The following is a 12,153-nucleotide window of genomic DNA, read 5'->3' on the forward strand; positions in this document are numbered from 1 at the left end:
TAATGTTCTTGGAGGCAAGCCAGTAAAGTGATGAAGTAAAACATTGTGAGCAAGAGGCCAAAGCAGTTTGTGCCTGATAAACATCTTGATTCTGGGTAATACTCAGAATTTCTAGAGATGGATGGACATTCCTTCAGGAGTATTATTTCTAATGTGAGTTATGTGATAGTAGAAGTTTTGCTACTGCTATGGTTAGAAGTTTGTATTTTTTTTTTTGAGAGAAGAGAGAAAGCATATAATGATGGTTATATAGTAATTGAAAGTCCTCAATGAACACTTCTGTGACCAACACTGGACTGGGTGGTCAGCCTGTGTTTTCTGACTTTTACGCCAACTCAGTAAGGTGTAAGTACTATTATTCTTTCCATTTTATATAGATGAGGAAATGGAAATTTCTTAGAAGAAACTCAAGTTAACTAATAAGCCAAATGATGCCCAGCAAGTAAGTCAGAGACCCAGGCCCCAAATTCAGACTTCTCTAACTCCAAAAGCTCCTCACCAGTGTACCATCAGTACTGACACATACGTTAGTGGAATTTAATCAGTATTTATGCCTAGAAGTTTTTAACTTAGGGCAAAATACATGATATTACATGATAGTTTAACACGGTAGCTTTGACTATGTTTTTTACTTTTTCTCCAAGGAAATAGGGTCCTCTCAGACCTTTGGTGTGTTAAATTATTTTGTATTAGGTGTCTGTGAGATAGGATGAGGGGTTATTTTTCATCATTATTCAAATTGAATTATCTCAGAAAATATTGTTTCCAGTTCAGCTGTGTATTTTAATTTCTTCATAAAGTATATTTTTGTAGGAAGACCAGGTTCTTAATTCATTCCATAAAAATAGAATTTTGCTACTGATACAATATAATGATAATTGCTATAAGTCAAAAAGTTGTTTCCTGGTTTTGTGAACAAGAATGAAGCTAAGATTATTTTTTAATTACACAGTTAATTATTGCCTAATAATACTGGATAATAAAGTACCCTAGTACCCACTGGTGTAAAACAGTAATCATTTATTCTCTCTCTCGCTTGTCTGGGCTTGGCTGACCTTGTCTGGGCACAGTCCCATGTGGCTGCAGGCTGCCAGTTAGGTCCAGGCCTCGCCTCCCTGTCGTCCCCATACTTGGCAGGTAGATCCTCTGCTCAAGGCAATCATGGAGACACGCGAAGATGCGCACATTGTCTCCCTGGGAGAAGCATGTGGTGTGGGGAGGGGTCGAGGATTATTAAGCAAGAAAGCAGCCTCCTGGACTCAGTTACTCATGTGGTGATCATACAGGGCTGTGAATTGTTTCTACTGTAGAGTTCTGTGCTTTTCCATAATAGACACACGAATAACCATGAACTGATACAAATAGACACACAACTCACCCTAACCTGAATGAAGGCCCTTTCTATAATTATGCAAAGTCCTATCCTTGAAGGGAAAAAGATAAAAAGTATTTGAAGTAAATGACACATTAGTAATATTATGTTACGGTTTTTGTCTGCAAACTGAATTGACATCTAGTATGTCCCTGGAGCACCCAGGAGGATGGGTGATTGTACTGTGGGGTGGTGGCAAGTTGAGAGGCTTTGGAATTATGTTTATTGAACTGCTGTTCTGTACAAGGGATGTGCTGGATATTTAACTTGAATTTTCTCATTTAATTGCTTTTACAAGATAAGTCCTCCCTCTTTTCAGTTCAGTTCCTGGAGAAGGAAATGGCAACCCACTCCAGTACTCTTGCCTAGAAAATTCCATGGATGGAGGAGCCTGGTGGGCTACAGTCCATGGGGTCGCAAAGAGTTGGACACGACTGAGCGACTTGACTTCACTTCAGTTCAGTCACTCAGTCGTGTCTGACTCTTGGCAACCCCATGGACTGCAGCACGCCAGGCCTCCCTGTCCATCAACAACTCCTGGAGTTTACTCAAACTCCCCCACCTTTATTTACCTTTAAATGAAAAATATTAGCTTTAAGCTGCATTGTGGGAAAGCATCAGAGTGGACCACAGGCAGTGACTCTGGAGACAATGCTTCAACTGAAGTGGGCTGTGTGTGATTAACAGTGATGGTGTTTAACATAGACTTGTGCAAGGGATTATACTGCCCAGAAACGGGCACTTCATACATACTAACTTTTATCTTTAGGTTTAATCATAAATATTTAGCTATCTGATATTGTATGCTAGCAATTCTCATAAATGTTAATTTAGCTATTTTTTAAATTGATGCACAATTTGAAATTATGTAAACAGAGGAAGGCAAAACCATTATAGCTCCCTTTTGTATTTTTAGTTATTTGGATTTAATTCAAACATCAGGATATTTGTTGTCTCTGTGTTTAACATGTATTTTGACTTCTCTGTTTTTTTTTTTTTTTTTTCAGTGAATTGAAAGTCCCAACTGTGGTTGTACTGAATACTTCAAACCAACAGTACTTTTTACTAGATAGACAGATTAAGAATGCAGAAGACATGGTCCAGTTCATTAATAACATCTTGGATGGCACAGTAGATGTGAGTTGTTCACTGTAATTTCAAAGGGGTGATGGGAGGACGTAGAGGAGAAATGAGTTCTTTTCCTGTGATTCTGAGAAGATGATTCGGCCTCCCCCCGGGTAGGGCAGACCTCTGTCCTCCCCAGTTCTCTCACTGTAGGTGGAATCAGTTCCGCAGGCTGTCAGTGGCCAGGGCACTGATGGGCGGGACTCTGTTGGGAGGGCATGTCCGGTTGTCATAGTGACGGGGAGGTGCTTGACATGTAGAGTCAGAGTCAGGGCTGTGGAGGCTGAGAGGTCTGCGGGGGACAGAGCCATCTGATGGTGAACTAAATAATTCTTAGTATCTGGATTCACAAATACAGTTGAATAGTCACTTGGATTAGTTTTCTTAAAAAAACCTGTGAATAAAGCCACAGTTTCTTTAAAAGATCAGGAAATGTATTTAGAACCAGCCTGAGTGGACTATTCCAAATAGAATTCTGTAAAACATTTCTCAGAATGATGAATGGATAATCTAAACTTTTTTTAAGAGAAAATATGAAACTTCTGTGCTTTCATGAAACTTAATTATTTTGTGAGACTGGTTTCAGCTTTACACAAACTATTTGAATGTTGGCTCACAGAGTAACAAGTATTTCTTCTTTGGGAATGCTCTTAACCACGTAGTAGGGTTTTATGTTTGTAAAGGTAACACTTGTTCAAGTGAGGCTCACCTGTGTGAGTAAGAGCCCTTCTGTGTCCGTTAGTGAGATTGGGGGAGGGAACAGACTTCAGGGGGTGCTGAATAAGGAACTGGATGGGTTTCCGTCAGGAATCTTGCCCCCTCTGCCTTCCAGCCCCGTTTCCCTTTGGGTTTCATCACCGAGGAGGCTCTCCCTGTAGGACAGGAAAGACCCTGCAGCAGCTCTTACCACGCTCAGCTAAACTCAGAAACAGGGCGGGCCTGCACCCGGGGCGGGCCAGCCTCAGCCAGAGTGCTAGGGAGGACGTGTTTTCAGAGGAGAGTCAGACTGTGTTCATACAGGAGGACAGAAGCAGGGAGGGATGGAAAGAACAGGAAGGTTTACTCCACAACTCTTAGGTGCTCCGTGTAATCTTTTGTCGTCAACTCTTGACCTACCATCCTAAGAATGATTACCTAACAGATGAATGAAATGATAGCACTGAAATAACAGTTTGTTTCTTCCTGTTAACTTTAAGGCCCAAGGAGGTGACAGCATTTTGCAGAGATTGAAACGAATAGTATTTGATGCCAAATCTACTGTTGTGGTAAGTTGTGACAGTGTGTTTAGTGTCATTGATAATTGAGAACATAGGGATATAGGTTTTGTCTAAGATATTAATAAAATCTGGAGTTGCAAAGGATTTGATAAAAATACATCTTACAAGATGAGATCTAGTACGTATTTATGTTAAGAAAAGATACTGATCAGATGAAAATTAAGTTTCTCCAGTTGTTTTTTTCTGTATGATTGGTGAGGCAACTGGAATTCAGTGTCGCTCAACTTAACAGCGTGACTTGGTGTTTTTCAGAGTTTCTTTCCTCCTCCTGCCCTTCTCAGTCCTTGGATCTGAAACCCTCTTGCTGAGAAGTCCAGGAAATCTCTCTTACTATCCCAGCTTCAGCTGTCAGCTTGGCTGCAGAGTAGCCCTAAATTTGTTGAAGCCTTAAACGTAGTTCTCACTGTCTATTTTAACTACTCCTTGGGTGTTTTCATTCATTGTGGCCTAAAGCAACTAAAACTGAACTGATCTTCCACTGGTGAGAAGTTGCCGCTATTAATCCTGACCTACTCCTGCGCCTTCCATTTTTCGTGACCTTTCCATGGGTTGGGCCCTGGTCACATGCGTGTGAGTGGCCTCCACGTGGTTTGCTGCTCACTTCCTCCTGCCCTGTCTCCAAGTCCTCTCTGAACCTCTGCATGATTAGTGTTAACTGCAGTGATCGGCACTGATCACTCTCCTCCCCTTTTCCAGTGACTCACGTCACTGTTCTCTGTCCCTCTCACATTTTCTCGGTCTGAGCCCACACTGGACCCCGGCCTGCCTTGTTCTTGCTTGCAGCACCTTGACTCTGTGATGTTGTTTTCCATTATCTCACTCCCAAGTGACCCTGCTCTGCTTTGAATTTGTCTCTTTAGTTCTCAAGAGTTACAGTCACAATCCATAGACTATAGTATAGTTGAAAAACTCATTCATGTTGCTTTTACTTTTCTGGGATCTGAGGGAAATTACTAAGTTAATTTTAGTAATTTCTAATCAGACAAGTAAAAAATGTTATGTGAAGAGAGTATTACCTTCCTTATGGTAAATAACCAGCCTTCTCAAGCCAGGATATGGCTGTAAAGCTGTTGGCACATAACAACTACCTCAAAGAGCTTTGTGATTAATGTGAGGAAAACAAATGTCGTTTGAAAAGGAAATGGATTGGTGTCCACTTGAGACTATCCTCAGCGTTGTTAATCGGCTATCCTCCAATACAAAATTAAAAGTTTCAATTTAAAAAAAAAAAAAAAGTGGAGGATTTGGTGCCCTTTTTTGCTGCGGATAGCTTGGCTCCACATACTCACATACACGGATATAAAATGTCTAAAGTGTCTTTCACGGGCTAGTTACTGCAGAAAAACTGACATTGATTCATTGGAACGAAAAGCAGGTTGGAGGGCCGCAGGAGGAGGAACTCTGTAGCGGCTTTCAAGTTCCTTGCCGGTGTCCGTGTCAGGCGGCCTCACAGGGGCCTCCTTGTTTCTCCACAGTCCATATTCAGGAGCTCCCCGCTGATGGGCTGCTTCCTCTTCGGCCTGCCCCTGGGCGTCATCAGCATCATGTGCTACGGCATCTGCACGGCCGACGCGGACGGCGGCTACATAGAGGAGCGGTACGAAGTGTCCAAGAACGAGCCCGACGACAGCCCGGAGCCGGCGGAGCGCCCCGAGCCCCCGCAGCCCAGGGGCGCGGCGTCTCCGCTGCCCGCCCCGCAGGAGCCCAAAGACGTGCTAGAGAAGAAGAAGGATTGAGACCCGGCTCGGATAGACTGTTCCATAGGATTTCACATTATTAAAAGAGTCTATTTATTGAATTTAGACATTTAATCATGACCTTTCCAGAAGAGAACGTGGTATTTGTATTTTGCTAACATCAACTGCATGGGTTATAAAATAGTCCTTCCACAAACGGGGAGATGTTTGGAGCAAAGAGATGGGAAGTTTGTCCAAGTCAGTCAGTCAGAACACTCCGTCAGAGTTTACCTTGTAGATGTTGTTCTACCAGACCAGTTCTATTTGCATGTTTCTCTATCTGAATATTCTGTGACAAAATTAAGATTCTTGGGCAGAATATTTAAATCGGCCAGTCAGGTAGAAGATACATGTGTGATAGAGAAAAGTAACACCTCCACCTCCCACCACGCATTCTCCTCTGTTTTGGATAAGATTTATATGGACAAAATTAAGTCTGAAATGTAGGCACTCTAAAGAGAACTAGTAGCTTTTTCCAAGGATCAAATTAAGATTATGAGATAATTTGGTTTTATATAGCATAGTGATTTTATTTTGTTATTATTTTTAAAGGAGAGGAACTGTTACTTTTTACCTTTATACTCGGTTGCGTTATAGAACTTTCATAGGGGCCTATAATGTGGGCCTATATCGTCTTACGTTTAATCTTCACCGCGTAAACAGGATTGACTTGGATCAGTGATTTCAGATGATGGCTCGGACACTGAGTCAATGTCTCAGCCAGCGCTGCGGGAAGGGCAGGGCTCTCTGTTACTCCTGCCTCCCCTGCTTTAGCCAGAACAGCCTACTCTTGTTTCTCTGTTTTATATATTGGCATTTCATCTAAAAATTTTCTCTGATAAAAAGCTCTTGCTGCTTAGTAATATATATCATATTTTTATGTTTATGTTTAGTAACTTTATGGTAACTTATGATCTAATGTGTGTGTATGTGGGTGTGTGTATATATATACACTTACACATACAGAATTTACTGACATCTGTTATGTTATGCTATGGGCGTGCCTGTTCATAATGAGTGACGTAATCAGCCTATGAAGAAAATTCACATGCAGTGAGTAGAGATCTGCCAGTTGCTCTCTCCATCCTCCCAGGTGTTACCCATTTCAGCCAGTGACCCTTCATCTCTCCATGATGGAATAACATCGGAATTCTATCCTAAGTAATGAGCAAAGTTGGTATTTTTTTTTAAATAATAGTATGGTATGTTTATCATAGATTAGCTTATTTTTGAGACCTTTATTTTTGAACTAAGTTTAGGATTTTTATTAAGTGACTGTAATTTGAGTGGTTATTCATTGAATTATTAAACATTTTAAAATGTTTCATCACTTTAAAAGTATGTAACTTATGGTCCTGATACTGAAGCTGTTCGGGGCTGCGGTCCCCAGGGCAGCCTAGGGTTATCTCTGATGCCATGATCACCACTAACCTGAAGCTCTTGAGTCTTAAGTCCTAAGGAGTCACCTGTAATTGCTTTCTTGTACCTTTTAGTATATAATAATTATTTATTCTTAAATTTGGTACTTCATCATTACCATTTTTATAATGGAAGCACATAGGCAGTCACAGGAAATTGCAGGAAACACTAGAATGAAATGGTATTCTTAAATGGAAATTGAATATAGATACTGTTAATTTAATAAGGAAATTTCTCTCTAACGAGTAACAAGTGAGTCTTTTGGAAAATAGGTATGAATAGGCTTGTTTTGTTCTGTGTGTGTGAAAGTCTTAGTTAGACACAGATCCTCGGGCTCAGCCTGGCCGGGAAGTTAGAGCTTAGCCACTACCAGCGACAGGAGGAGGTTGCGAGAATGTCACGGCTTTTTTCTTCATGTTTATCACTATCAGGTCCATCATCGGCGTGGTTTTGTCTTTTGTCAAGCACACCTGTAAATTAAACAGCAAAAGAGGTAAGAGAAAAAGAGCAAAGCTTAGTATGTATCAACACAGTTCAGTGACGTTTGTATTCTGAGATTTTTCTCATCTATTAAAGCCTTAGTTCTTTGTTACCTTTTTCACAACTCTGTACTGTTGCCTCATATTCTGTTTGTGTTTTCAAAATGTGATGTTGGGGAAACAAAAAGTATAGATGGTTTGTAAGTGATTTTTTTTTTTAAATTTTGCTTTTTAGTTGTTTAAGATAACTGTCACAGTATCCTCACAAAACAAATGGAAAAGTTTTGCTCACTAGTATGGTTTTCCCTTTAGTGTGATAGCAGAGTTTACTAGGAATGCTGTTTTCATTTTAGGAAAAATTTCTTCAAAATAAAGGTAGGTTTCTTAATGAATCTTGTAGAACATAGATACACTGAACATCCTAATTCAGTGACAAGTCTTACTGTGATCATGTCAGTAGGGGGAATATCCTTTAGTAAGTTGGACTTCTGCCTTCTCTTTCAGTTGCAATAAAGTTCTCTTTTTAACTTCTGAAATCCAGGATCCTAGATGCTTGCTGTTGCTTAATCCGGTACTCACAGTTTTTAAAGATGTTTCAGCGAGAGTTTTTATCAGCAGCACACTTCATTATAGCTGGCAGTCCTTTTTGCTTCATTGTATGCATTAATAGTTCTGAAACTGCCATCTGAAATCTAGGTGGATTAGACCGGGGATTTCCATTTTCTTCTTCATACATGTGCTCCCTGGTGTCTGAAGTAGAGATAACATGAAGAGCCAGAAGTCTAGAGGCTGAGTCTGGACAGGCTGTATGAATAGTAAAGCAATTAGTTACACTGTTTTTATTTAGCGGATATTTGTTCTTACTGTTTCTTGTGTTTTGTTTCAGGGATGTTTTTTATTTTTCAAAAAGTAAATATTTTCATCATCACTTCATATGATATGGATGTAGGGCAGGGAAAAATCACTCAGCTATTCTTATTACACAGAGGTTATTCTGACAAACTGATATCAGTTCATTGGTGGGATTATGTTTGCCATTTTATTTTTATAAATATATATTTTTTCTGAATGTGTCTGAGTCCAAGAGTGGGCAGAAAATAATTTTCTACTTTGGACTAATCTATAAAGGTTTTTGAAAGTCTGTATTATTAATACTAACTTGTTGAATTCATGATCTCCTGCCTTAAGGCACCAATTGTAAACCTTCGTTTTTCTAAATAAATTAATTGAAAACATGTAACCATTTTATTTTTACTATTTATCTTTTGATTGTCTGGGATGTAAATTTTTCTCTGTGCAAGCAAAAAGGGCAGTTGAGACTCATCTTACACAAAGTAATTTTTTTCCCCTCTTGTTAATTGTAAGTTTGTAATTATAGAAACATAGTTTTTAAAAATTTAAACAAATTTGATAGAGATCAGGTTATAATTAATTCTTTCATATAGATGAAAAACCTGAGATTCATGAGTTTGATATATTTTGTATTTGTAAAACCTGATTATATTAAGTATTAATTGCAGAATTTAAAGCTAGAATAATTGGATTTGAGTCCTTGATCCAACTGCTAAATTGTAGTCTTAGACCCAGCCCCTCACTCTCACTGTCAATAAAGTGAAAATCTAGAACCTCAAGGTTTCTTCTTTAAAGTAGCATCAAATGGGGAGAGTGTATTATTGAAAAAACAGAACTTTATTTTGATCATGCATTTTTCACACTGGATACACCATGAGCATATCTCTTAATGAGAATGTCTCTGGCGCAGTAATGACCCATCTGTGTTCAGGCTGCCACGTCCTGGCCGTCACCAGGCTTCACTGCTCCAGCCTTCCTGACTGCAGCCCAGCATCAAAGGAGCAGCAAAAGGTGTCCTCTTATAATTTAAGGGGGATTGTGGCATTTATCTGCTCATAAGATTCCAATAGCTTCTCTCATTCGGCATTAATAGCCATGTTACTGATTGAAATATGTCCCCCCGAAATTCATACAATGGAGTTGCAACCCCTGGTACCTCAGAATGTGACCTTATTTGGAAGTAGGACTGTTACAGACATAATTAGCATAAGTGTGTCAGTCAGTCATGTCTGACTCTATGACCCCATGAACTGTAGCCCTCCAGGCTCCTCTGTCCATGGGATTCTCCAGGCAAGAATCCTGGAGTGGGTTGCCATGCCCTTCCCCAGGGGATCTTCCTGTCCCAGGATCAAATCCAGGTCTCCCGCATTTCAGGCGGATTCTTTATTGTCTAAAGGGAAGCCCCAGTCAGTATAAAGCCATACTGAAATGGGGTGCGTCCTAATTCCGTGTGACCAGTGTTCACAAAAAGGGGAAATCTGAAGACAGACACGTAAATGGAGAATGCCAAATGAAGATGAAGGCAGGGGTTGAGGTGAGGCTTCTGCAAGTCAAGGAAGGCCAAAGATCACCCGCAAACCTCCAGAAGCGGGGAGAGAGACATGGGACGGAAGCTGTCTCGGCTTCAAGAACTAACCCTGGCAACACCCTTATCTTGGACTGCTGACCTCCAGGGACACTGAGAATAAAATCCTGTTGTTTAAGTCAGCCTGGGTGTAGTACTCCGACAGAGCCTCTGGGCGCTTTCCCAAGGCTCCCACGTATTCCCACTTGCATCTCCCTGTCTCCCAGCTGCTTGTTCATGCCATAACAGCCTTCTGCCCCTTCCTGTCCCCAGACTCCCCTTTACTTGGAATAATCTGGATGTCCTCAGGGCTCACTCCCTATTTTAGGTCACTTACTCTAACGCCAGTATTAATGACTCTGTATCAATTGCACCTGCTGGCCGCCCACTCTCCCTAACCCCTTTATCCCTCAGCTTTATTTTGTGTAAGCTCTTCTTGATCATATATGTTGTTTGTTGACTGCTTCCCCTCTCAAATACACAATAAATGTAAGCTCCGAATGGCCAGACTTTTTTTTCAAGGCTATACTCCCAGTTGCTAAAACATGCTTGGCAAGAAGTATGCGTTCAGTAGGTGCTTGTAGAATGAGTGAATGAGCAACTGAATATAATGTATTTATATAATGATGTATTTATCACTAGCGTGTTTCAGAGTTGAAGGTTTCTGATTTTTTTGTAAAACATTCATGTTATTTTAATTGATTTTAAATGCAGATTCCCAAAGTATCTAAATACTTAATGATTAAGCAATAAAAAAGATAATTAACATACAATCATAAGCTTTGAAAATATTTTTGTATTTATAAAATATATATTAATGTGGAAAATTGTTATTTAGCTTATGATATAAAATCTTAAAATCTATAGTCACAATAAGAATAGATGGTCAAGAACTGTGGGAAATTTTAGGTAATCTTATTCTCCGTCCCTCAACAGTGGGAAAATAATTATCTATTTTGCACATGTCCATCTAAAATTGTTTGTAATAATTACTATGGGCTTCCCTGGTGACTCAAGACAGTAAAGAATCTATGTGCAATGCAGGAGACCTGGGTTCGATCCCTGGGTCAGGAAGATCCCCTGGAGGAGTGCATGGCAACCCACTCCAGTATTCTTGCCTGGAGAATTCCATGGACAGGTGCCTGGGGGGCTACACTCCGTTGTCTTGCAGAGTCATACTTTTAAGTTAAAAGATTCTTAACCAGTAGGGCTTATCAGGGACTCTTAACCAGAAAGCTTATCAGGTTACAAGAGCATCGATTGCCTCTGATGAAACACATATCAGTTCAGTTCAGTCGCTCAGTTGTGTCCTACTCTTTGTGATCCCATGAATCGCAGCACGCCAAGGCTCCCTGTCCATCACCAACTCCCGAAGTTCACTTAGATTCACATCCATTGAGTCAGTGATGCCATCCAGCCATCTCATCCTCTGTCTTCCCCTTCTCCTCCTGCCCCCACCCCCTCCCAGCATCAGAGTCTTTTCCAATGAGTCAACTCTTCGCATGAGGTGGCCAAAGTACTGGAGTTTCAGCTTCAGCATCATTTCCTCCAAAGAAATCCCAGGGCTGATCTTCAGAATGGACTGGTTGGATCTCCTTGCAGTCCAAGGGACTCTCAAGAGTCTTCTCCAACACCACAGTTTAAAAGCATCAATTCTTCGGTGGTCAGCCTTCTTCACAGTCCAACTCTCACATCCATACATGACCACGGGAAAAACCATAGCCTTGACTAGACGGACCTTTGTTGGCAAAGTAATGTCTCTGCTTTTCAATATGCTATCTAGGTTGGTCATAACTTTCCTTCCAAGGAGTAAGCATCTTTTAATTTCATGGCTGCAGTCACCATGTGGAGTGATTTTGGAGCCCCAAAAAAGAAACATGTATAAATCCTAGAATCTATTTGGCTGGTCTTGGATGAACGTCTGCTTGAAGCCAGAACAGTGAAAAAACCTTCCCTGGTTGATTTTGACGTTTTCCACGTGGTGAACCAATGGCTTAACTAATTACTAGGAGGGGTCAGAGTGTCAGTGCCTTTGAAAGAAAGTTGTAGTTTTTGTGATTTCCGTGTGAGCCTTCAGAAGTCAAAGACGATGCCAGAGTGTGACATGCTTCAGTAGCCCCAGCCTGACCCCTCAGCCCCAGCTGACCAGGAGTCAGCTTGCCAGCATAACAGTAGCAGCTTCAGGAAAGTGTTTTTTATTCTTGAAGATAAGAAAGTTGGTTATGTCCACTGAGCTCATTTAACTCTCATTTCCCCTTGAGATGAGCAATGGCACAATGGACTGAAATCCGCCTCTGCTGGCGAGGGCGTGCAAGACGGAGGAGCTCTG

The 12,153-nt window shown here is 40.8% G+C and overlaps 1 protein-coding gene across 1 annotated transcript in view; it reads left to right on the top strand.

The window, feature by feature from the left end:
- Positions 1–8,651, top strand: part of TMX3 (thioredoxin-related transmembrane protein 3) — a 37,511-nt gene extending 28,860 nt beyond the window's left edge. The window contains exons 14-16 of the mRNA XM_010862335.1: positions 2,380–2,509; positions 3,694–3,762; positions 5,250–8,651. Coding sequence (XP_010860637.1) covers positions 2,380–2,509; positions 3,694–3,762; positions 5,250–5,510 — 460 coding nt within the window. The 3' untranslated portion in view covers positions 5,511–8,651. The remainder of the gene's footprint in view (positions 1–2,379; positions 2,510–3,693; positions 3,763–5,249) is intronic.
- Positions 8,652–12,153: the final 3,502 nt, after the last annotated feature.

This window comes from Bison bison, unplaced genomic scaffold (genome assembly GCF_000754665.1).
Source record: "Bison bison bison isolate TAMUID 2011002044 unplaced genomic scaffold, Bison_UMD1.0 scf7180017864481, whole genome shotgun sequence".
Classification (NCBI taxonomy): Eukaryota; Metazoa; Chordata; class Mammalia; order Artiodactyla; family Bovidae; genus Bison; species Bison bison.